General features: G+C 50.1%; 2 protein-coding genes across 2 annotated transcripts in view; one reads left to right on the top strand and one right to left on the bottom strand.

Annotated features, from left to right (window-relative positions):
- The window catches only part of LHPP (phospholysine phosphohistidine inorganic pyrophosphate phosphatase), a gene marked incomplete at its 3' end in the record, with an annotated part of 87,866 nt that extends 69,781 nt beyond the window's left edge, over positions 1–18,085 (top strand). The window contains exon 7 of the mRNA XM_082002454.1: positions 17,995–18,085. Within this exon, the coding sequence (XP_081858580.1) occupies positions 17,995–18,085 (91 nt within the window). The remainder of the gene's footprint in view (positions 1–17,994) is intronic.
- A 5,710-nt stretch (positions 18,086–23,795) lies between these two features.
- The window catches only part of FAM53B (family with sequence similarity 53 member B), a gene marked incomplete at both ends in the record, with an annotated part of 30,464 nt that continues 27,966 nt past the window's right edge, over positions 23,796–26,293 (bottom strand). Inside the window, one exon of the mRNA XM_082002038.1 lies at positions 23,796–24,125. Within this exon, the coding sequence (XP_081858164.1) occupies positions 23,796–24,125 (330 nt within the window). The remainder of the gene's footprint in view (positions 24,126–26,293) is intronic.

Consider the following 26,293-nt stretch of genomic DNA (forward strand, 5'->3'; position numbering starts at 1 on the left):
TGGAAAGTTATGCAGCAGTGCTAAATATATCGGTATTTCTTGGACCTGAACTTGGCAGGATACGCTGTTCCAGCAGCACTTGAGCACAAATGCAAAAGAGGCAAGTCTGTTTGTAAGCACCGTGGGGTTCTGTTTTGAAATAGGGAGGTATATCCACGAGGAAGGGCGGCGGCGTTGGGGTAGCTGGAGCGCGGGGCTGCGTTTGGGGAACCTGCCTCTCCGCCGTCAGGCTGAGCCCGTGCGAGGCGTTCGGACGTGCGTCGTCTTCCCGGGAACGATCAAGTTACACGCCTTGAGCTTTGCCATAGTAGCAGAGGAAGGGAGAGTACAAAGGTTATGGAAAACAAAACATTAATTTTCTTGACCAGCTGTGTTACAAGCAAAGTGCAACTTATTTATACCCGCGGCATACCGTTCATAAATCAGGCCTGCTCTCCAGCAATGCATTTAATGAGCACTATTAAATGATTTCATGATGTACTCATCGTTACCATCTGATAAAAACCAGCGCTCCCTCTGAGGACCAGGGCTTTTCAATTGCAGCCTTTTTTATGCTCGGGGAAGGTGTGGGGGGGGAAACAAAGCCCTCGGCAGCATCAGACGTGTTCTGTGAACGTCTCTGCGGGCACATTGTGTCGGGAGGATTGATCTCTTGCTCCGACCGAGCTCGGAGTCTTGCAGCTTTTAATTAGGGAGATGGGCGGGTGATGCGAATAGCCCTTTGGTTTCATGTAATACCTCTCATGTAGAAAACACCCGATTCTGATCTCGCCTCCATCCGCCGGCGTAAATCACAGCGTTGCTGGCGGAGATGGATGTCGCTCCCCGGGGCCGCGTGAGGCTGGACCCCAGCCCGTGGGGCATGAGGAAGCCGGGGAGCTGCCAGGCATCCACGCACGGGCCCCGCGTCTCTCCCGTGCACACAAGAGCAGCGCACGGTTGCTATTTGTGTAAGCAAGCTCAAGCCAAAGGGACAGAACCCCATGCAGCGTGGCGTCCAGGAGCCTTCCCGGGCCGTCGGGGCTGCGCGGGCGACTCCGAGAGCTTGTCCCCGTGGGAGGGCAGGCGCGCGGCAAGGGGCCACGGATCTATCTACAGCCCTCTAGACCCATGCCGGATTTCCAAGCAGGTGAGGCTGGAGCCCTGTGAGGGCTCCCTTGGCAAGGGCATACCCAAGCGTTAAAATCACGGGGATGGCTAATTTATGTGAGAAGGTTTTCTATGAATCAGTGAGGACGGCACTGCTGCCCAGAGGCTTGCCCATCTCCAAGTGTGTAATTGCTAATCAGAGGCTGGATTCAGCAGTTCCCATTCTCTGACACTTTCTGTCTCTGTCAATAAAACTGGAAAGGCTCATGCTTTTAAAACAAAGATGTTTATCTTGCCCAAATTTGTGGGAAGCTCTAGGAGGCTGTCGTTTCTTACTGCAGAGCTTTAATGGGGTAAACAGTTGCTGTTCCTTAGTTTCCAGCCAGATTTTCTGAATGGGGGCTGGGAAGTGGATGCCTTAATTAATCCTTTGGGAAAGTGGTTGGGATTCTAGCTTGTTGTTTTGGGTTTATATCTAAATAGCACATCCCAGATGCAGAGCAGTGAAACTCAGGTCCAAATGTCGCCTTGCATTTCTGCACCTCTCCGATGGGTAATTTTTCTTCCTCCTTCAAGCGACCTGCCCCATTATCCCAAGTGAAGTTGGTGTTTGCCAGCCTGTGAAGCCTGCCTCTGCCAGTCTGCCAGGGCATCAGCAGTCTACAGATATCTGTGGGCCAGCTTAAATAGTGTTTTATTCCTCCTGTGAAGTAATGCATGATAATGGCTACTGGGTAGTTAGCCTAACTGTCTCAAGAGATTATAGTCAGCTGAAAAGAGAAGGTCTCTGTGCATGTATTGGCTGCTTTTGGCAGGAGCTATTGAATTTAGCTTAGGAAGGTAACAAACGTTCATTTTTCTACCTGTTTTTAGTCATGCTGACGGGCTAGATAAAGCAGCCGTATGAAGGACAGCCCGCAGGAAAGCAAGATGGTCCCTGCGTAGCACGGTCTCCGCAGGCAGCGGGTGCAGGCGGGCTGCTGAGGGGCTGGGTCCCCGTGTGCCGGCAGTCCTGCGGCACTCAGCCCTCCTGCTTGCCCGCTCCGGAGGGACCCCGGCAGCGGCGCTGCTGGAGGTGGGGCGGGGGGCTGGCTCGCCGCCGGGTCCAGCTCGCAGCTGTGCTTGTGTTTTACAGCCTGGTCAGGGCTTAGCACGTGGGTGGGTTCCCCTTGCGTTGGCTTCTGGAAGCCTACCAGGCTTGGAGAGCGAATGAGCTGGGTTCCTTTAGCTGCACGGTGACGGAGAGATCACTCTATTGATTTTTCTTCCCCCCAAAGAAGGCAGAGCCCTTTCTTGGGGAGGAAACAGCTGTTAGTAAAATCATTCACTTAAGGCTTGTCTTCATCAGCAAGTAATGTTCAGTAGAGCATGATTTCACCATAGTATTTACTATGATCTGCTGATAATTACCTGAGAACCCCAGTTTACTCTGCGTAAATGTTAATGAAACGCTTTTTAGGCCCTTTCTTGTATTATCTGTTTTCTTGGAATTTCCAGAGCTTCGGCTTTCTCTGGGCGGTGTTTGCTGGGTTAGCTGCAAAAGCACAAAAAGGCTTTGTCTGGAGTCAGTGTGCTGACGTGTAAAAGCCTGCCATAGGATACAAGCTACCATTAGCCACAGAGGCTAATGAATTAAAATCAGATTACGGTAATGTAGGCAGAGTTAGCTTTAGAAACTCTTAAGTGGTCACAGGCTGGATGGAAAGCTTTTTCTGAAGTGCCTAGTCCTAGGATGAAGATAAAAGTCTTGCAGCAAATCTGGCTGGAGCATCACCTCTGACTCATTGTACTTCTAAAGTCTGGACAAGTGACATCCAGAGTTAGGAAATATATTGAAGTCCTGGAACCAGGACTTGGGCAGATGCCACTCAAAGTCAGAGTTTGCATATTGCCTCTAGCAATTATCCGTAGTTATGTTTTGTAATTGTAATTTTGCAGAATGTCCCACATCATTGTTTATAACTAGAGTTAAGACCAGTGGCACAACAGAGACAGCTGCTTTCCCAAGCAACATGCCTGTTTTTCCCTTTGGTTTTTTTTTTTTTTGTTTGCTGTGTAAGATTTTAAGGCTGACTCATGCCACCGTGGTTGCCATTCACGCAAAATTTTCTCCTGTAAATAACCTCCCTTCACTTTGCGGGTGTTATTTCCCGTGGGTCCCATCAGGAGGGAAACAGCAGGCGCCTGCCCCGGTGTCCTTGCCCGTGGTGCCTCGGGAACTTGTCTGATCTTACTTAATATTAATCAGTAATCAACTACAGGCAACTACCAACCAAATCATACCAGAGTCCATATCAAAAGCACTTTATCTAGAAAACCAGGACTTTGAGTACAGGCATGTGGCAAATACACACCCATGGGACATCCAGGCCCAGCAGCGCAATACTGCCCAAGGGAGAAGTGTCAAGCGAATATCATCTCCACGCTGAGAGCAGCATAGTTGTGGAAGCCTGGAGTCCACATCAGCCTGGAATTGGTTTTAGTGATGTTAAATTGGGCAAAAAGGGGAGTTGGTAGCAAAAGAATGAAGGCAGATGTAGACCACAGGGAAATATTCCTACACTAGAATACTCAAAGTAACCGAGAGACCTCCTAAATGTTGGAGAAAACTCAGCTTATCCTCCTGGTGACTTCAGAGGGTTAATTTAAGATATAGAAGTTTTTACTTTGTTTTTACCTCAGTGTTGTAGATCTCCATAAGGGAAGGTTGGAAAGCGATTTCTTGAAGCGTAACCAAAGCGAAGGATCGTGCGGTGGCAGCTGCCAGAGCCGTGGGTTTTAGGATTTGCACAGCCTGCGGGTTTCAGCCTCCTCTTTGGAAGCTGAATCAATATTTTCTTAGGTTTTGCAGCAGAAGGATGCCTAGGCAGCATTTTTTCAGCGCTTTTTCTTCACACTGAGATTCTCCTGGGTTGGAGTTAGCACTCTCCTTGGAATTTACCCACTCTTGTGACCCACAAGAGGATTTCACACCTGACTTTACAGGGCAGTGAAGCTGGCTGGTGGACTGTGTCACGAGTCAGGGCTGGACTTCGAGGGGACGTGGAAGGAAGCATGCTCCCACCAGTGCCTCCCTGCAGGCACCAAGTTGTCACGGTTCTGGGGGCATGCGTGCATCTTTTTCTTCTTTGTTTTACGTGACCTTGAAAACTGTAAGAGGATGTAGAAGGGAGACACAGGTGGGGTTTGGAAGTTGGAGGAAATACCTTGTGTTTGGGAGTGAAAAATTTTTGTGCATATATTTGGATGTGGATATTGTTCAGCTGCAGACAAGGAGGGTTAATGGATATGTCCTGTCCCACTGTTGTATTAGGTCACTACAGGACATCTTCAACATGTACTAGCTAGTTATTAAATTCAGATATATGCAGCCCTAAAACCTGCAGAATATTGCGTATGTCGTGAGCTACTCAAAAAGCTTATACCGAACAGGTGCAATATTCTTAAATGTTTGTTGCTTTCTCAAGACATGCCCATTTGTATGGACTTCGGACAACTCCAGGCTGCCCTGCTGTTTCCATCCAGCATAAATGTATGAAATGGGAGTGAGGTGTATGAACAGGTCTGGGGGAAGGTTTTCCATTAGCTGCAGGTAGTAATTTATGGTGGGAAAGGAACAGGCAATTAAACCCCTTACGTTGCTGAGCATTAATGTATAGCACTGTAAGTTAGAACATTTCCTTTAATGTTTTACTTAATGAAGATGAAGTCTCTCTCTTTATGATCTAGCAAAGTCCTTTCCACACAAGGGCTTGAGTGATTTGTTTCAAAAATTTCTTTATTATACTTATATACCCACATAGCACACACACACCAAGCCTACGTTTCAAGCTAGTGCTTCATTGTAGACTGGCAAAAAACAGCAGAAAGGCTTGATTAGCCTTCCACAGATTGCTCTGTGCTGTTTTGAATGCAATTTGAAAGGGAATTGGTTTGTTGGGTTGTTTTTAACTTCATAGACAAATAATCTCCACCCTAAGATGCCTTGCAAGAATTTAGCAGTGTGTGCAGAGAATAGTCTTCTTGGCTGCTCCATCTGCAGTACAAAGTGATCCTTTCAAGTAGTAGATTTTCTCAAAGCTATCAAGCAGGCTATGTAAATAAACTTCATTTCAAGCCAGGTTGGGTTACGGAAGCAGCTGGTCCACAGCTAAAACCAGTATTATGGGCCTTTCATTCTCTAAAGGATTACTCTTCAGTTGAAGCTGATGCAAAGGGAGGAAACTAGTCTCAACAGAAATGCTCAGATAAAAGCAAAAACTACAGATACCAAGAAGGTAGAGCAGTCTCAAAGCCACTGTTCTTGTTTATTTGTTGGGTTTTTTCCTCCTGTTTTTAAACTGTAAGTCTTTTTTATTGGTTTAATGTCCAAGAAATGTACCAAGTTTGGTCTGATCCTAAGAAATACTAAGTACCGTCCCTGAGCAGGTGGTACCGCAGTGGAAACTGAGCCGCTGCAATAGCCTTACTAGTGCTCTGAGGCCATTTCTAGTGCTCTCCCGTGACTTGCAGACTCTTTCAGTTTTCCCTTGGGAGAGGTCAAACACCTGCAACGGAAGAACCTTGCATCGTGCGTTGCACTGGAGGTTGAGGTGTCATCTCCCCTGGGTGCCCCTTTCATTCACAGCTCTGCTGGGCACCTTGCACAGCCCGTTTGTTGGCTTCTAGGACTTACAGCTCATGAAGAACTGACTCAGAAACCATCTTAGCCTTACAAGGATGAATGTGGTAGGGTGTGAAAACAAAGTGATGGCAGTGGTGGTGCCTGATGACATTGTTCTGAGCGCACTAGGTGTGGTGCAAAACTAGTAATGTCGTACTGCTGATGATTTTGTGGTTTCAAGCTGTGGTTTGCACTTGTGAATAACAGCCGGCAATAAACTGCCGTGGGAAGTATCTAGTCAGTCCCACATAACCTAATTTAAAGAAGCTATTTGGAGGTGGCCACAGCATTTATTAGCCATTATATTTATGAAAGTGGCAGCCGGGGACCGATGGAGGAGGCGGCGCCAGAGGCTGTGCGAGTTCAGCGCAGAATGCAGACCTTACTTGTGCAGAGCTTACGAACTGTAACACCTTGAGCTGAAACCACGTGTCCCAAATGCTTTACTGCTCAAACCCAAGTATTCATCAGTTAGTTGTTTCGAATTTGGGATTACTTATTTGACAATGTAGAGCAGACTCCCCATTGACTTGACTGGGCCTGGGTATTTAACAAAACTCTTGGAAGACTTCAGCGGGGCCAAGCGTTCACACTGAGTCTGCGCTAAGCGTGTGCTGTAGCACGCTGCAAGTCAGACACACCAGCAACCTTCATCTGAGGAGCTGTAGCTCAAAGCTGGAAGGAAGTGGGTATAAAGCTTGGACTATCCTCCTGGTCCAAGCAGAGGGCTGAGTGCCAGTAGTGCTGGGGATTTAATCTTTACACTAACAGTGTGAGCTTAGCATACTTTCCATAATCCATTCTTAAGCACAAATGTAGATGTGGTTTGACACCTTGAAAAATGTGCTAGCTAGCTTTCCTCAGCCCGGCGCTCCCTCCTGTCTCCTGCCTGATGCAGGGACCAGGTGGAAGAGAGCCAGGAGGAGAAGGAAGACGCCGCGGCCGTCCCTGCTGGCTCCCTGCGTGGCTACAGTAAGCGTGTTTCCAGGCCAGCAGCGCTGCACATTTCCTGCTACGCTTCCGAAGAGCTTGAGATACTTGGACGAAGCACGGTCTATAAATGCAGCATGTCATCATTCTTTGAACAGCTTCCCATCTTTGTGAACATAATCAACAGAGGACATCCTGCATTTCTGTGGAGGGAGGTAGCCTAGCCTAAGATCTCCATTGTCAATTAAGAAAGAAAAGAGATCCAGTGTGGGCTTCCTATTGCTGGTCTATACAGGATTATACTGTTTTGTGTTGGATTTAGGAGCTCGCTACCCAACGGCCCCATACAGTAGCCCAGAGGCTGCAGGCACACAGCACAAGGCTTTCTTCATTACCTGCTCAGCTGCCAGGCAGGTCTGATTTTCTTACGGCTGAAGCTAAGCAAAAAGCAAAGCTGCTGAGCAGCTCTGTCACTTTGAGCCGCTGACACAGGCTCTGAAAAATAAATAGCTCTGGGGGCTGCCACCTTTGGGGAGCCGTGTGCCAGAGGACCAGAAGGAGCTTCTGGTGTGCACAGAGCTGTTTTCCTTGCTCGTGCAGTCCCTGCTTTTATAGCAGGCACTGGCAGAGGCTGGAAAGAGTTCAGAATAATCCATGGAAATGTGTTATTTAAAAGAAGAAAATTGTATTGTAGTAGAAGGCTGCATTGCTGTAGGCACCATGCAGATAGAAAAGGATACTACCTTGTCCAAAAGCTCATTGCCTTTAATGCAAACAGTGCTGTATGGATACATCTATAGGTGTGCAGATACTGGTAAAAATGTTTTCTGGGCAAATGAAGTCTCATCACCTTGTTACTGTGCTCATGGAAGCAAAGGCAGGCAGACATTCACAGCATGCAAACTTCCAAAGAGAAGATTAAGAAGATCTCATTACAGAGTGGTTTAAGCAAATGAGCCGTAATTTGGAATAACTGTAGCAAAGTTTCCACTTCAGAAGGGGCAGAAGTTGCTGAGGAGCACACTTGAGTTCTCTGGGTGGGCTCTGCGTGCTCAGGTGGCTCTGAGCCCTTTCAGAAGGCATAAGTAATGCCCTGACTCAAAGCTTAGGCTGAGCTCTTGCCGGTTAGTACGAAATATGTATTCCCTTTCGTCATATCAGTTAATAGCATGAGCGTGTTTCGAAACAGGTGGGTTCCTGACATCCGTGAGTGTAGTGAGGTTGGATGTAATATTCCTGTCTGGTCTGGGAGGAGGAGAAGTCAGACCAAGACCCCGTGGAGAGGTCGTGCTGTGCCAGGGTTGCTGTGTGACCATGTCATTGCCTTGTCTGGGCTGAGCAACTTTGCAGCCAAAGATGTAAAGTGTGCCTTAATTTTTCAATGTAGGTCCTTTTTTGGCTTCTCACATGAGAAAGGTTTTGGAGCAGGGACTGGTTCCCAACATGTGCGTGAATTGGCTGTTCCTTTGGAAGGAGAGCTGGCTGCATGCGTGTCTGTCTGCTTGGGTTTCCTGGGAGTGGCACAGATATCTCATAGTTTCATTCTCATTTAAAATTAGGACTGATTTAGCGAGCACCATCTGAAGACAAATATTATTCTCCTTAGGGTAGCTCAAATTCTTGCGTGGTGAGGAACAGTCTTTTAATGTGTCGTGTTTAGAGGGTTACATTATCGGTGCAAATTTGGCCTAATACTTTTTAAATTAAACTTCTCCAAACAGTATTTCAAATCTTAAATTAAGACTTCTTTCTTTTATAATCTGCAAAGCTTCTTTTCTTGCTAATATCTGGAGCTACCAGAGTTCTGCGACTTAAATCTCCATGCGATGCTTTGCAAATGCAGAAGCCAGCATTCATTTTACATGTTTTATATGGATTTTGTAAGCAATGTATTAAAGGAAAGCAATGAAATATTTTCTTAGGTTAAGGTCTTTAAACATGCCTAACAGAGTAAGATGCCTGACTGCCACTGAGCTTCAAATTCAGCCCTTGAAATTAATCTTTCCCACCCTTGTCTAGTATTGTCACATTAATAGCTAATGCATCAGTTACATTTAAGATGCACATCTGTTTGTATATATGCACAAAGAAAATTTTAATGTCCAATTTCTTTCTCAGGGACGTTTAAAATTATTTTCTACTGAACTGAGTAAGGTCATTTGGCAAAGCCATGCAGGTCACCAGTAATTAATCCAAGCAGGCAGAGCTGAGTCTCACGGTGCTTGCAAACACCCTGTTAGGCTGGATAGTTTGGCAAAGCAGGGGCAGGTCTCAGATTTTCTTAGCAAACAGTGAACGTGCATTTAACTTTTGAGGGGGAAAGGGAGACTTGCTTTTATTGGAAGCAGCTGTGTTGTACTCGCACGGCAGCACTAGGTGCATCCATAGGTACAGTGCAGAGCTTCTGATCCCCCAGCCCACCCCACCCAACCTGGGGGCTGTTGCACTGACACAAACACGCCTGGTATATACGGTTCATTTCCACCATGTGTTCACAGGCTGCAGTAACGCAAGAGGTAGGATTTATCCTAATTAACTTTATCTAAACTTTATCTAAAAGTTAGACCAGATTATTTACACCTAACCCTGGCTGTCGAAGAACTGGTTGTGGGGTATGAGCTTGACATCTGTTTTAAATAGTCAGTAGGAAAAAAAAAAATCATCTCTTCCAGAGGGTATTTCCTATCCAGACTTGTTATCTGATGGGATGAACATGGAATGAATACTCTTCCCTTTCCCCTTGGAGGAACCTGTCTGTCCTGAGGAGGAGGCTCCTGAAGAGGTTCAGGTGACCGGCCTGGGCACAGCATCTTGCTTTTGGGCAGACAACGCTGGGTGAAATGGGTCTGGGCCAGCGTGACGGGAGAAACCCAGGTGACCGAGGGGTGAATGTGCACCTCTGCGGAGGCAGATGCATTTTGTCTTCTCAAAAGTTTGTTTCCTCTAGCTGTACCGGTTGGCCTAACAGAGTGTGTTGTACAAATATTACCAGTACACACCCTCACTCTATGAGATGAATTAAAATGGTTTCCATGAGGCTGAGGATGGCAGTCATGAATGCAGTAACTCCCTTCCACCTAAGTCTTCTCTGAGGAGTCCAATCAGGTATCCATCATCCCAAGCATGGAGCAAGACTGGCTTTTGTGCCCTCATGGCTTAACCTTTGGATTCAGCATTGGATGGGACCGCAGCAGGTCCCAGCTTAGAGCCCACACGATGCCTTTAGCATGGGCAGAGAAGAAGGGTTCAGAGCCCCATGTGGCAAAAGGGGACAGTTGAACGTCCCACCATCCTGATGGCCACCAGATTCCAGCTCTCCCAGCTGTCCCCCAGACCACGTGTGTTCAGGAAAAGCAGGCTGGGAACCAGTCCAAAACCAGAACAGGCATGTGTGCTGTTCCCTCTCCTCCACCTTAACGCTGGAACACACTCTTTTAATGCCTGGCCCTTGCTGAACTGCTTTTGCTTTAGAAGATGAGTGAGCTCTGCAGTTTTGACAAGGAGAATTGCTGCCCAGATGCCTGAACACCAGTGCTCTGCTTGTTTAAATATTTGTTCAAACCAGCTTGACTTTCCAGTGCATTTTTGCGTGAGGGGTTTTGGAGGTGGTGGAAAGAAGTCAGTTCTAATAAAACCTCATATTCTGGTGTAATCACATGAGAGCATTTAGCCAACAGTACCTTCTGTCCTGACAGCAGCACTTTGCATCATGTCTCCCCATCGCTGTCCTGCATTTCTTCGTGCCCGTTTCTTATGTAAGATGAATTTGTATATATTCTTAGCCACAGCCCGTGCAAAGACTTTCAGGGCTTTTAATCTCCAAAGCTCATAATCTGGCATGTTCACATGTACTGTATTTCCTGAGAGAGAAAATAAATAGGGATGGGTGGAGGAAAACAGCAGCCTGCGTTATCTGCTTCCTCAGCGTTGTATGTTCATCAGCTGGTTGTGTGGTGTATCCTACAGAAATGGCAGGAATTGGGATTGTTCAAGGGATAATTCACAACCAGTGTGAGTAAAGGTTGTGCCTGTGAAGAGAAGTATTGGAATATTTGTGTTGATCCTCTCCCAAGCTTACATGTAATATCCACAGAAGTTTGCCAGTGCCAGCCTCCAGCTTGTGATCTGTCCTGGTCACCTCTCTCCTTTTACTTCTTTATTTTGACAAAGCCCCACTTGCTCTCCTGGAGCAACTTCCTATCTGCAGTTACAATCACCATTTCCAACCTCCTCCTTGCTTCCCGGTGTGATGTCCTGCACCAGCTCTTGGCAAGTGTCAGTTTAAAAAGACCTGGCTGAGGACCTGGTAGAGCAAACTGCAGCAGGGACACCAAGCACTCCCCCACACACCTATTTTAGCCCTACCAGTACTCTCAGCATCCTCTTCTAAGCAGTTATTTCTGGAATTGTGTATCTGAGCTCATTAGTGAGAACATCACGGTGCAGCCAACTGATTAGAAACAAACAAATTACCACAACACTTCAAATTAAATTTTCAGCTCATGTACATTTGAAAAGTACAAGTGTTCACCCCAGGAAGTGCCTTGAAATTCAGAAAAACAAAGAGATCTGGGGAATGCTTGCTAGCATTTGCCAAACTTTTTTATTTTTTTTTTTTTTAAAGGTAATTTATGCAAGAAGATAACTCCCTATCCCTTCAATCTCAGTATTTTCCTGTATGGTGAGGTATATTGCCTGGAGAAGTGTTGTACCTAAGCGGGTTTATTCTACTCAGTTAAAACTGTAGCAGTTTAACATAAATGGGAATAATTAAGAGGCAAGCCCGCAGACTTGCTTCAGATGTTAGCAAACAATTTGGCTGTTAATTTTTACCTGTTTGTGGATGCTTGAATTTAAATGAGTTGCAATTAAACACAATTAGCTGTGTGCGCAGTTCTGGGAGGCAAGAGAAGAGCAGTGGAGGATGCTGGTTTGCTTTCCTGGAGCTCTTGCAGGCACGTTGGCCAGGAGGACATGGCGTGGCAAGGTCATCTCTAGAGGGCACCGACTTCCGCAACAACGTAGAAGGCATCCTCAGCTGTGTGGCTTGTGGTTAGAAGTTTCTGTTGATGGTGCCCACCTCTCCAAACAAAAGCATCTTCCCAAATGAAGGCAGCAAAGCCAAGGAAGGTGCTAGCTGCTTCATGAGGACAAACCTTCTGCCCTGGGTCACGCACAACGGCTCTCCAAAATCTAGTGTTTTAACTACAAAAGCCTCTCTTTCTGTTCCGGGGGAGATCTGGGCGTGACATGAGATACGGGCTCCAGGAATGGGGTTCCCTGAAGTTCTGGGACCTGCTCCAACACGGGGTGCATTTAGTGGCTTTGGTGCGGGTTTGTCTCTCATCATAACGTCAGGAAATGTGCTCTACAGCCGTTTATCAACTGCCCATCAGTGTGCTCTCAGTCACTGTGATTTATTTGGGTTTTCAGTGCCAAACTGATTAAATTGCACGTTTCACAAAAACAAGAGTTTCTCTCGTGGCACTGAGTAAAATTATTGCATCTGTCCAAAGAAACTAGCAAAGGTTACAGTGTCTGTTTACATTCCTCGTAAGGAAAATCTTGTTAAACTCTGTCTCACATATTTTACAGCCGTGGTAAGAGCCCCTGAAGAATACGCTGTCAGGAGAAACGGTTTCAAGCTTTTTTATCTAATTTTATGCATCAGGAGTATATGCAGTTTAATTGGGGCATTAGTGGGAAGTCGGTGTGGTGACACAGAGAGATCCCTTGTACAAACAGAGGGAGAGTTTGTGGGATGGGTTTTGCTCTCTCGCAGAAAGCTGTGCTGCTGGAAAGGTCAGCGATCGTGGGACACGCAGCGTTACACATCAGGTTTGCCAAATGACTGCAGCTCTGTATGCTGGAATGTGAGATCATTTGTCTTTTTCAGATTAACTTTGATGCCTTGCTTTGGCCCTGTGTGGTGTTTTTCCTACCCACCCCTATTTTTAAAGAACTATGTAAAAGCTAATTTTAACCTGTGATACTAATCATGTGTTGATCAATCCCCATCTGCTCTTGTTCTCTGAAGTCAAGTTTCAGCAGGTCTCGGATTGAGCTGGATTCTGGGGCTGTTTCCGTCCCTGTGGCCATGACTATCCATGTCGGCTACCTCCACTTAGGCTTTTATCTGCTAAATATTTTGTCCACACAGTAATCCAGCTGTTTCCTTTTCGTTCTCCATATGTTTTGTTGGAAGTTAGCGCAAGCGAGGCTCTGGGAAAGTCATTCCAACGGGTACGTGAAGTTTCTAGGACAGCGTGACGTGAGGGTTTGGTGCTCAGACACCCTCTCCTGGCTCCCGGTGGGGTGCTTGGCTCCCAGCTCGGCAGGACACCTCTGGCACCCAGCCACGCGTTTTCCTTCGCAGATGTTCTGCAGCTCCAGTTCTTTTTGCAGAAATGGTCCCCTGTGGGAATGCCATTTGGAGCCTGCTGCCAGCAGTGCCCGATGCACAGATTAAACTCAGAATCCCAACGGATATGGGAAAGAAAAGGGTTAACTCGAAGTCTGTGTTTTTAGAGGCGTCCTTTTCTGCTGTCCCTAGCGATGCTATCCTCTGCATGTGTTTGCTTCATTCACTTCAAAGACTCGTAGCAGTTCCTGCAAAGGTCTGTGCAAACCAGCGCAGATTCCTTCATCATTCACAGAGATTCAACTGCATCTGGGTGAACCGTTGAGAAAATTGCATAGCAGGTATGGGTCAATTCAAGACCATTCCTGATAGCTGAGTCTAGGTAGGGAGTTTAGCTTGTCACACAAGACCTATCCAAGTGGAAATCTGACCCAGACAGTAAGTGAGCCTTGTTATTCTTGCAAGAAGCTGATTTTTCACTGCCCTTTACGATCTGGGATTTGGTTTTATGCTTCACCAGGAGGAAGCCATCGCTTTCTGCTAGTCAGTAGCCCTGACACGGTGCTGGAGCTTCTCTTGCCAAGTGATCAAGTGAAGAGTTAAAATTGCAGAGCCAGTTTTCTGCAGCACCCTGCTGCTTCCTTGATGTCCCAGACTGAAGCGTTGATCTGAACTAACCAGTTTAGTATGGGCGGAGGATCTGGCTCAGAGCACATTGGGCTATAGATAGTTGCTCAGCTTCTGCAGCACTGACAGTGAGAAGTGGTCCCTGGGAGAGGAGGATGTTTAGTCATCTCCTGAGGACGATTTGATGGACGTGAGTGAGTACTGAGTCTCAAGACCTCTGTCCATGTTGCATCTTGCTAAATATACTTCATCTCTTTAAGGTGTTGAAATGCATCGATCATTTTGGATGGCTTTTTCTTTTGAAGATCATATTCTTCTAACATTGTCCTGTGCACAGAGGGGCAGGCACAGGTCGTGTGTCCCTGAGCCCTTGCAACACAGTAGGGACCAGGAAGGACCACTCTGGATTTCAGAGGGTCCCTGTGCTAAGCCACTTCTTTCCCTGACCACTCATATAGCAGCAAGGTGGTCATGAAGAGGCAATGCAGAAATGAAGTGCTCCATTTCACAGCTGTCATGGCCAACTTGGGCTGGAAAATTCCTTCTGTACGCATCCGGGCTGTGGTGCTCAGCCGCTCTGAGGAGTCCTGCTTTACTGAAGAGAGTGTTTCCCAAGGCTGTAGTTGATTTTTCACAAGCAAGTTTGTGCACTGCTGACAGCTCAATATTCAGCTACAGAATATAATTTTCTGTCATTTTGATTTATGTTCTTGCCTGCAACCAGAGTCCCATGTAAAAAAAAAAATTGGAAGGAATCTGTCTTAAAGTTAGCTCAATGCAAGTTTATTCTTCAACTGACCTAGCAAATTAAAGATATTTTTAGATTTTTTTTAATTTATTTCTGGAATAGGAAAGAGAAAAGTACTAAAAAGTAGCCTCCGCTGTCATTTTTGTGACCTGCTGTTGTGGCGTCTGCCATCGCGCAATGCAAGATGGGTCACTGCCGCTGAAAGAGAAGCCAAGCTGAAGCCGTGAGAGCCAGGTCTGCTCTCGGCTGAAGGTTCCACCTGCATGTGGTGGCCCTGTCCGGGGAGGCTCCGACACGCTGTAGCAACACCCAGGACATCGGGGCCAAGCTCCAGAGCACAGTGCTCCACTTCAGGGTGTCTTAAAACTCTCAGTAACTGGGGTTTCTCTTGGGAAATAACCTGAATCCTCCGGGGGAGAGGCTGGCGTAGAGCCACGGTCTCCGCTCCCTTCAGAGGGCAGAAGGAGGACTCATCCTCCAGCCCCTGGGGTGCCTGGAGGTTTCATGGCAGAGGCCTCTCTTCTGCTTCGCTTCTGGCACCCGGACTTGAGCTCCTACATTTGGAACGTTGCTTCTTGGCATTAGTGTTTGGGGATTATTGCTCCCAGTTTCCTTTTGCTAGATGCTTAAAAGAGTAATGCTGAGCTGGGGCCGGGGGGGAGCATCGATTGGCTATTTGTGTGCGGTTGTGTGAGCTACAAAGCGTTCTGCGAGACAAAGGAAGAGGCCACATGAAACAGCTTGTGGGGTGGCACTGGCAGGAATAAAAGCTCCTAGCACAGCCCTAGGAAAAGGCGAGAGAGCAGGGAAGTGTGTTTTATTCCAGTTTTCTGCTTTCCTGCAGAGTTCAGACAATTTATTGCATTTCCCCCCACTTAGTAGCAGCGATGAGCATATCAAAGACATATGGCATGCCTCAAAAGTATAACTCCAAAATGCGCCCTGGGCTCAACTGAAGTACACTCTCCAGCCCAGGGGTAGGGGTGGCCGGTGTGGGGACAGCGCGGTGTCACGGGGCTGGTCCCCTCCGCCGGAGGGAAGCAGGGTCCTGGCTGGAGCCGGGCCGGGCAGGGGAGGCACCTGCTGAACCCCGTCTGCTTTAACGGGAGACGTCTGCGTAAGGGCTGCATATTCCTCTCGTTTTCTTCTGGGTAATGCCAGTAAAGTAGCACCAAAACCATTGAAACCCTTGTGTTGTGAGCGAGGCCGTCCATCTGCAGCATGGGTAGCAGAAGGGTGTTTTAGGGTTCCCAGCTGTAACCCCGTAGGGTCTGGGACTGCAAAACAGAAAAAAAATAATTGGGCTTGGATGAATAATAGGGGTAATAGCAGATAAAAATGAAGCCCAGGTCCACCCCAGCCAGCCCGTGGGGTGGTTGGGCAACACACGGGGCTGAACTCGTAGCTCCCCTGGAGCTAAGGTGGGTTTTAACATTAACCACACTGGAGCCAGGAGCTGGTGGCTGGCCAGTCTGTGTGTTGGCATCTCGGACGAATGGGTAAAAATACCCTATTTCCTAATTTGTTTTACTGCGGTATATGTATATGCACAAACACACACACACATCTATATATACCCACCCCTTCCACAGCACACATCAAGTCTATTCAGGGCACTTCCTTGATGACTGGCATTTAGCAGCTGAGTTACAGGTGGATTTCTGTATAGTCAGAACAGATATCAGTTGCAAAATGCTTTTAATAGATCAAAGAGTGCTGTGTAATTGAAAATTTCCTGTAGAGGCATTCGTTTTAAGCAGTTCTTAAAATTTTCTCTTAATGTATATGCTAGGTGTGTTCATTTTACACCTTAACATTTTTCTGGGTGTAAAAAAAAGAAAGAAGTTTTGTTCGCGACTTTTTTTAGATCTCCATAATCTTAAATTAAGGATTATTGCCAAGAAATTAGTATTTTACCACACCCCCACAAAGGTGTTTCTGTATTCATAAAGGCGTCTCGGTTAAATCAGCAATAATCGCCACCTCAGGGGTGAATACGTACTGGATTTTTACTTGCTTTATATTTGAAGGTTTTTGGCCATCGTATATTGTAACTTGCTTTACTTTCTTCAGTTGAGGAAAATCTAAAAACCATCATAACTACAAGGCACCCTAGCGCTGTAGGAAGATAGAACTTGGGGAGCTGAGTGAAGACCCATGAAATAATCTTCCACCTTTTAAATAAGGTGCTTTTATGAGAGCCAGCACCAATGTAGAGTCTGTTTCACGGAGGCGTCCTCCTTGTGCTGGACACTGCTTTGCAGGTGACACAAGGAAAGCTGGATATCGGTGTCTTTTATTTTTCTTAGTTACATGCTGTAACTTTGCAGCATGTAAAATCTTGAGCGGCATGGGGTCCCGAAAGAGGCCGTGCCTGTGCGAGGAGCTCATGTACTCGGACGTGAAGAGAGCGGCTGAAAAATGAACTGAAAGGAAATAGCCGTGGGGAGCTTCAGTGCTGGAACTGAAGAAATAATTTGGTACTTGTACAGACAAGTGCTCACCAAACTCTGCACGTCATTAATAATAATAATAATCTCTCTGTCTCCCCTGCATCCGATGGGAAATGCATCTTCCCTGCTGAGAAAATGGCCCATGCTAAATAAAGGTTTGCCCTTTACAGGGAGCGAGAGAGATGGGAGGTGGACATTAGGGCGCTCATCTCTTTCCTGAAGGAAAGCCATTAAGCGTATAAAATACGTATGTTTTCTCTTCAGCAGCTGTTGGGTTTCTCAGCCCAAGAGCCGTAACAGGACCACAAGGTTTGGAAAATTTCTGCCTCCCACATCTGCCCCCCTCCTCACCAGCAATGCTGCTGAATCAGTAAAATAGGATTGTGCATCTGCGCCTCGTTAGGCCAGTACCTCTAATTAAATCACTGGCAAAAACGGCTTCAAACCGCTCTGCTTTGGGGTGGTGACTCACGGTGGAGGGTGACTCTGACTCTTTTCATGGTAGCGTATGAAACCACCGCTGCTCGATTTACAAGACGACGATGGTCCTGCAAAATGAAAGCCTGACAGAGCCTTCCCCTTCACCCAAGCTATGTACAGACCTTCCACATCTCTAGGTCAGGAGTGAACTCTCCTTTTCCTTACCTATTTCTAGAGAAAAACCAGGGGAGAATAATTATTTGCACTCTTTCATCAGATCCTAGGCTTGCCATGGACTGTCCTCCCAGCAATCCCTGTCTGCTACTGCTATTGCCTGAATGAAGAAGTGCCATGTAAAAGGCAGTGCATTAATTTGGATTAGTTGGTTAACGATGTAGACTGTCTTCCATACAAGGCTTTGCGAAGTTTTGCCCAGCCCAGTTGCACAAGCACATGAGACCTACCGTAGCACCCAGGAAAGACCTGGGTATGGGGGAGGTAGGGAGAGGAGGGGGAAAAGGGGGAAAAAAAAAACAGAAAAGGGAGGAATGTGAGGCCCTGGCTCACCTCAGGGTGCTCCATCTGCGGCCACCTCGGTGCTGCCCTGGGCCCTGTGAGCACAGCAGCAGCAGGACGGCCGGGGACGTGGGACCTGGTTGGGAGCCTGTCCTTGCTGAGCTGTGCCCATCTGTCTCCTTCTCAGGCCTTGCGATGAAAAGCACCCCCACGTGAAGCCTGACGCCTATGTGAACAACCTCGCCGAAGCAGTTGACGTTCTCCTCCAGCAGCTGTAAAACCGACGGCGCCGCGGGCGAGTGGGAGGAACGAGGAGGAGGCTTCACATGCAGCCCCTCCACGAGGCCACTTCGTCCTCTCCCTCCTCCAGCTGATGTTAACAGACCCAGACCCAGCCATCCCCAGGGGTGGGGGACGCCTGCGTTCCTAAACGTTTCATGTAACAGTACTCAAATGATCTACTGACCTCATCAGGGGGAACACCAAACCTGCTGTCCTCCGGCATGTCTTGAATGTCTACCCCTTGGTGCCATGCCCCTGCCAGCACAGGCGCAGTCAGCCCTCCCAAAAGTGCCAGGCTCTGGGGCTGAGCCCTGTCTGCCCGCAGGGAGCCCTGAGGGTGGTGAGGGGCCTCTGCCCCCTCGCCGGGTGATGTTGGGGTGGATTGTTCCCCCTTTAACTCTGCTCAAACCAGGGACCCAGCCTGAAGGTGCCTGGGTGGGAAACGGGGGACCCGGCACCCCTTCACGGACAGGCATTGCTGTTAACTCGCCCATACTGTGCCTTTCGGGCACGTGCCATTTTAGCGTTGCCAGGCCGAGCTGCTCCCTGCTGCTGGGCGCCGCGGTGCTCCAGCGCATCCCCAGCATTTTTAGTTTCTCGCACCCGACAGTTTTTGCAGCGCAGCGATTGCAGCGTGCGCGGTAACTCCTGGCCGTGCTGCACATGGCAAGAGCGTGGCAGGGACAGGGGCTCAAGCTGGGCAGAAGAATTGAAGATCAGGTGTTGCTCCATCATGTCCTCTGCCCCAGGGGAAGCAGGGGCTGCGCACCTTCACCGACGTTTGCCAGCGTTCGCAAGGGTCACCCTTTTAGCGGCAGAAGTCGCCCCTTTTAACCAGCATGTTGGGAGCTCTGAATCTCCTTGGGTTTTGGGCAAGATGTTGCACGTGACACTGCAGTGGAACAAGACCATTTGGGCTTTAACCTGCTGCAGACCTCCCATGGGACCATGGAAAGGTGTGCAAATGTACGCGTTATATATATTTATATATACATACGCTCAGGCAGCGTGCTCTGGCCACTGTCTACATTCAGCTACTGCTTTCTGCATTTACGAACGGGAGGTAAACAATAATTCCAGCTACGTTTCCAGCAGTCCCAACAGCTGAAGACCAACCCCGGTCACTGAAGGACGCCAAAGTGATGCTCCGTGTTCCTGGAGCAGCCTGCGAGTGTTGGAAACCCTTGTTTTTCAGAGCTACCAGCTGGACGCTGAGCTGCACGGCACCCCTTGGGGACAGCAGGGGAAAGTGGGCTAGGAATTAAATTATAATGAAATAAACCACATCTGGGAAAATGACCTTAGTGCAATTTTTTGGTCTGTTTTTGTATCTTTTATCCTCTGGGTAGCGGTTCAGCCAAAGTGTACAGCGCTGTGTGCATCCGCACACACGCGAAGGATGCCGCAAACCCTGCTCGAACGTTAGGGCTGTGACAGATCACTGAGAATTTCTTTTTTATCCTATAATTCTTCCTTTTTGTTCTAGTATACTAAGCCTATCACTTCAATCTGATTAAGTTTAGGCAGATAAACATCCTGCCATCTGTCATGAAACTTTTTAAACTGTTTGCTCACTCGAGGGAACGCAGCCGTTTTCCCTTCTGGTTTATGAAGGCTGTAGGGACGTATTACCCCGTTTCCCCAAGAATTTATTTAACACCCCTGTTGTGCCCTTGCCCTGCTGTGGGCTCTCGCCTTGCTCAGGTTTAGATTTTATTTTAAGGGGTGGGACATTATCTCTGTCCTTAAACACAAAGCATAAGGTGCTCCTTGGCACTTACATGTCGATTTGCATTTCGCCGTTACCTCTCCGGCTGCATTACAGCTAAGTAACAGCCAGCGTCGGGCTGGGGGGCCATGGGAGACACCCCCCGGCCGTGGGGGGGTTGGATCACATCTGCCTGCACGTGAATATCACAAAATGCCCATTTTCTGTGCAACCCAAGGCTAGGACACTCTTACTATTCCTAACACGGACACCCCGATGGAGGGTCCCAGCCAGGGACTTTCCCAACCCACACCCATTTTTGGGCCACCCCCTGCCCCAGCACCCACGGAGATGCCACAGACGTGCAGCCAGACCCCCTCCAGCAGAGGAGCTCCTGCACCCACGCCCAGCTCTGCCCCATCAATCCCCAGCCAGTGCCACAACCCGGCCGTTAACGTCCCCGAGGGGTGGCGGCGTCCCCAACACCCCCGACCCCGCAGCAGCGCCCGGCCACGGGGACAGCACAGAGAGGCGAGACGTGGGCCCGGGGTTACTGAACCAGGAAGCTTTATTTACACAGTAAAAGTAACAAGCGATTTCCTGAGACTGAGCTGCTCTAGTGCAATCAAGTCATGGAGGGGTACAAGTGGGCAGCCCCCAGCGGGGGCACCTCGGGCAGCCCCTCCCCGGGGACACGCACATCCCGCTGCGCTTGTGCAATTGCCAGCGAGACTTGGCTACTACAGGTCATAGCTTCGGAAAGCTTTTTTTTTCCTTCTTTTTTGCTTGTTTGGGTTTGGGTTTTTTTTGGCCATCCTCTTCTTTTGATTTCTTGAACATCAAACCCAGAAACGCCATGAAGCACTGCTACAATCCTACAACATCCTACGTAGGTCTGTTAGCCTGTTCAGCCAGGAGCTTTTAAACAATGCACTTGAAACACAACTTCCTCGGCCACATAGGCTATGCTATAACGTGGACAAATTACAATCTATTTTACAAATAGTTCTTTTTGTCTTTTTAAATGTAATCTTCCATAGAACAGGCTCGAAGAGCTGCCTCTGCAAACACACAGCAAACTCCCCGTGCGCGTGCTCAGACTTTTCTTACTAAAATCCTTTTTTTTCAGGACCCGCACCGATGACCCCTCATTGCTGCTGGCACAGCTTGCTGTCGTCTTGAAACGGCTGCTGGCCAGACTGGGTCACGCCCCGGATGAGCCACCGGGTCTCTTCACAATAATGAGCCTGTTCTAGCTACCTAGCAAGGGCTAAGATCCCTTGCCTGCATATTATTTTAATATCACATTCTGGCAGCCGGCAGGAATTTGCCGGGGGAGTTACCAAAGCATCTGTGTAATAGGTGAAGCCCTTCGCCAACCATGAGCGGCATCCCCGGGAGGATGCCCTGCTCTCCCGCTGCGGTCGCGGCAGGCGTAGGGTACGGATCTCCTGACGCCGGGGAGCAATGCCGCTTCTGACTTTACAATCAACAGGATGTCCCCTGAATCTGAGGCACATGCTATATTATATTTAATATTTTTAATTATTTTATTTATATATATATTTATATATATATAAATCCACAAATGTTTTACCTCTACAGAGAGAGAGAAAAAAAAAATTTAAAAAGTAAGGCTTTCTTAAACTGAGAATGAGTACATGAAATCATACAAACCCAACAACAAAATACCCCAACGGAACACCACTGTGGCCTCAAAACCGTCGCTAACTGTAGTCTGTGCCTACGCTAACGCGCCCAGTGTAAGGCCATGACTCCTTGGAGAAGCGTCTTTAGTAAGGCAAACGGGTTGTGCTGTATGTAAACTGAATGCTACGGCTGCATCGAGTACGGTGGGGCAGCGGTCCATCGGTCACCTTCCTACGGGGGGGTTAGCACGGCGCCGGTGGCAGCCCTTGGAAAGAAAACAGGAGCCCTTAGGAGTGACTGCCCCGGTGATGCACGTGTGAGAGCCCACCCGGAGCTCTGCGGCAGCGGCCGGCCATGGGTTTGGGTGAATTTGCCCTTTTTCGGTCTGTCGGGAGCCGGCGGCTGAGGAGGTGCCCGTGGCCAGCGGGAGCCGCGCGCCCCGAGACCGGGGACGCGTCGGCGGTGGGGGGTATCGAGCATCAGGAAGACTCAAAGCCGAGAACCGTGCGGGGGCACGGACCGGAGGGGCGACCGCAGCCGGGGGCAATGCTGCCGTGGCCGGACCCTTCCCAGACATCCAAGACGGGCAGCGCCTGCCACTACAGGAAGGCTAAAAATGAAGCCAGAATGTATTTTCTTTTAAACAATGCATCAAGCGACACTTTAAAAGAGCTGGAGGGTTCTCCAAAATGAAAAGACATCCCTGTTGTCCCCTCCTCAAATATTCGGGGCTGGCCCTGCCTGCCAGCAGCTGGCCTGGAGGGAGCGGACGTGGTCACTGCCGCGAGCAAAACCTCTGCGGTGCCAGGGATAAAGCTATATAACAGCTGATGGGTTCCACTGTGATGGAGGATGCCACACGCATCCCGAACCACCGCAGAAAAAAGTGCACTAACGTAATTAGAAACGATGAATAAAACCTGTGCCAGCGGCTCTCAGCCCTTTCTGAGCTACATCTCCTGAAGGTTTGACAATGGGGGTCCTGAACCCCACTAAAAATGTCATGTCTTCAATTGCTGTTGGTACCGGTAACTTTTTTTCCTTTCTTGCCTTTGCAGAGCTCGGGAAGTGAACCCTGAGCTCGAGGGAACCTGCAGAAGATGCTGGAAGCCACTCGTACAGCTTTCCTAGAGCTTTAAACAAACAAAACAAAAAAAAAAAAAAAAAAAGAGGGAGAAAAAAACCGTATGTGTCCTTCTAAACCTGTTAGCAAGTGGACAGCTTATTTTTACCAACGAGAATTCCTATCGTACAAACATAATGGTCACCACTTTATCTGTGCTTAAAAAAGGCACAGGAAAAGCTTTCAGTGCTGCTACCTGGATTTTCAGCCTTTCGCCAGCTGACTTTTGTCAAGTAACCCCGCGGCGTGCCTCGGGCGCGCAGCCCCTTCACAGTACGGCAGAGCCAAAAGAAGAGGGTGGCAGCGGTGCCTCGGGTAGCAAACAGGGCACAGCCGCCGGTAAACGGGGAAACGGCCCAGCCCTGCTCGAAACTGGGTGTTGGGAACCCGAGTGAGGGCGGCACCGAGCCTGAGCGGGGATTTGTCCCGCTGGATTTGAGAGAGGGGACCGGGAAATAAAAAAAAATAGGGAAAAAAGGCATTTGAGCATCCTTGGGCAGCGCTCACCGAGTGCTGCCGCGGATGCTGCCCTGCGCCGGAGCTGTGCGGGCCGGGGGTCCCTTTAATTCCTCATCAGAAAAAGGAAAACTTAAAAAAAAAAAAGTAAAAATCCAGCTCTTACCATTATTAAATTTAAGCAAAACACTTCACTTGTGATTTCCTTCTCACGGCACTGCCAGGGCCGCGGGGAGCGCGGGGGCTGCCAGGGCCGCACGGGACGCGGCAGGAGAGGAGCCGCGGCTGCCCCCGCAGCCACCAGCCAGTGCTCGCTTTGCACATCTCAGTATTCTGCCTTCCCCCCACTTTTTCCAGTCCCACGGGTGGTGGTTTCTCCTCGGGCTTCCCCTCGTAAAGAAGCGCAGGCGGGACCCGGGGGAGCGTGGCCGGCCCCATCAGCCCCAGCCCTGCGTTGGCACAAGCCATTTACTCGCTAATGGCGAGTTTTCGGCGATGCCTGCGCCCGGCTTCCCCCGTCGGACAGGCAGTTTCCTCCGACGAGCTGATCTCCGGCTACAGTAGTTACAAAGAATTTCAAGATTTACACACGCACGCACACGAATTGCTGTAAATACCTGATGAAATTTTGGCAAAGCTGCTTCGTCCCCTCCAGCTGGCGGGAGGCGAGCCGCGGCAGGACCCCGCAAACCCCGCGCAGGCAGCGCGGAGCCCTCCGCGGCTGCGCTGGCAGCCCCCCGGCCCCGGGGCGGGAGGACCCGCTCCCTCCTCAGTTGTTCTCTATCTGCTCGATATCTATCTCGCCGTCCAGCTGGAAGAGGCTCTCGGCGCCCGTCCCGCCGCTCCGCCATGCCGCCCCGTCCTCTTCCTTCCCGCCGCCCTCCTCCTCCTCCTCGCAGGAGAGGTCGTCCCTGCTGGCCCGGCGCTCGCCGGCCCGCGAGCGCGGTGGCTCCGGCACCGGGGTGCAGGCGGGGGTCCTGCCCGGCATCACCTCCGGGGAGCGGGGGGCCGCGGTCCATGGCTGGGGGCCGGGCAGCCGCTGGGCGCCGTCCTCGGCCGCGGCGCTAAGGCAGGTGAGGCTGTTGAAAGTCTGGCGGTTCTGCAAAGGCAAGAGGAGAGAGGCAGCTGAGGCAGGCGCAGGGACAGGGACCGGAGGGAATCCCGGAGCTGCGCTGGGCTCGAAGTGGCACCGGGTGAGCCGAGAGCTCCTCTGGCCCCCAAACCCGCGAGCCCCCCCGTTGCGGCAGAAGGCAAGCGGTTCCGCACGGACCCTCAGCTCGCAGCCGGCCGGTCCCCGGGAGCTGGGCCCCCCCTCCGCGGCAGCTCCCGCGCCTCCCCCACCGCCACAACGGGCGACAGCATCAAAAACACCCCCACCCCGGTCCGGACCAGCCCCATCAGCACCTCCACCCCGTGCATCTCCCGGTCGCACCTGTAAGGCAATACAGGGCTCTTCCGCCAAAAATAAACGAACGTTTCCAACAACTCCAGTTACTGAACTGGCCAAGAGAAACTTCAGCCCCTTCTGTAAGCAGCTGGAGCTCGTGTGCTGCTAAACCCTCCGCCGTGACGGCTCGCGGCCGTCCTCCCTCGATAAAGACGGCGCGAGGTCAGTGCTCTGTCCCTCGTCTCCCTGATGAGGAGGCTCCAGGGCTGGTTGCCCTGGCCAGGAACGTGACTTAGTTCACGTGTGGTCACGTCTTCGAAACGGCTTCAAACCCCGACAACGACGAGGAGCTCGCAGGCACTCGAAGCCCTTGGCGGCAGAGTTAGACACCACCTCGGAGATGCCGTCTGACCACAGGCGCGCTTAGCCCACGGGGCACACCTTTTACCCGGGTTGTTTTCTAAAGGAGCAAACTTAATCCTAATTAGCGGATGCCAATGGAAATAACGTGGCCGTCGCGCCGGCCGCGGGGCAGAATGTGCAGCCAGTACGCGCCCGGAGGGCAGGCAGCCCCCTCGCCAGCCGAAGAGGCTCACCTGACCCATAGCCCCCAACTCCTCAGAAACCACACCGACTTTGAGCACCGCCGCTCCCCTCCTCCTCACGTCTGCCTTCCCTCGGGGGGATTTACACGCGCTGCGACGCCTCGCTTTTAACCATCCCGGTCTCGGGGGAGGCTTTTTCTTAGTGTCAGCTGGGACCTCCGTGATGAGAAGACTGCGGCATGGGCTTAGACCTGGTCTACAGGCTGGCAGAGATGGGCACGTGAAGAAGAACGGCTCTAAAGGAGAAAAACCACGCTCCGTGGTAAGTTATGGGTAGCTCATGCCTCGGTGGAAATACGGATCCGGTGGGATTCCCCAGAAGCTTCGCCAGCACTTGGCATCGGTCGGCGTTTTCCTGAACAGGCTGTCTGGGGGGGGTAAATCTGCAAAGAGAGACGCCGGCAGCGCTTGGAGAGTCCGGAGCAGCCTAAGTCCAGATGAGGCGATCTCTGAGGAAGAGTTTAGGAAAAGTGGGGTTTTAGGCTGGAGACAGCAAGCAGGGGGTGTAGGAGGGTGTTTCCAACAATAAAGATCCTGGAGCACGGCTAAAGATTTCTGAAAGCTGTAAAACCTCATCATCGAAACCTGTTAATACAGGTTAGACAAAATGTCCTTAAGCTAACAGGGATGCCGGGTTGCCTGGGGACAGCGGAGGGTGTCGGAGAGCTCTTTGGGCCTCCTGCAGGCGTTTATCTGGGGGAAGGCAAACCCCGCTGCCGTTTCCATCACACCCCCCCTCCAAGAGCCCGGGCCAGGCTGAAGCCGGAGTAACCAGGAGAGTGTCGGTACCCAAGGGAGCATCGGTGGCACGGAGGGACAGGGCTGCTGCCCGCCTCTGCTGCGGCACAGCTCAGGACCAAACACACAGCCTGAAGACGCAGCCTTGCTCCAAACACCCCCCGGCGTTCCCGGGGAATTTTATGTACGTTTACTTGAGGTTGTTTTTCTTCCAAGTCCAGCCAGGCTGGGAGTAACTCCGCCAAAATAACTTACCCCAGGCAGTAAATGAAGCAAAACCACCCCTTTAGGTATCCCTCGAGGGATGCGGGTCAAACCCCACCTGCCCCCCACTCCAACCATTTCCTATGACATCAAAGGTACCTGTGCTGAATCCGTGCCCGCCAACCACACGCTGCTGCGGGGCCGTGGGCGCTGCGCTGAATGACGCACCCCGGTAAAACGAGTCATTGCAGGCGATGACGCAGGGGCTGCTCTATCTGAAAGGAGAAGTTCCTGCTGCCCAAGGAGGACTTGGCCACTGCCCGAGCTGGTAGG

This window comes from Phaethon aethereus (genome assembly GCF_964289735.1).
Source record: "Phaethon aethereus genome assembly, chromosome: 7".
In the NCBI taxonomy this organism is placed as follows: Eukaryota; Metazoa; Chordata; class Aves; order Phaethontiformes; family Phaethontidae; genus Phaethon; species Phaethon aethereus.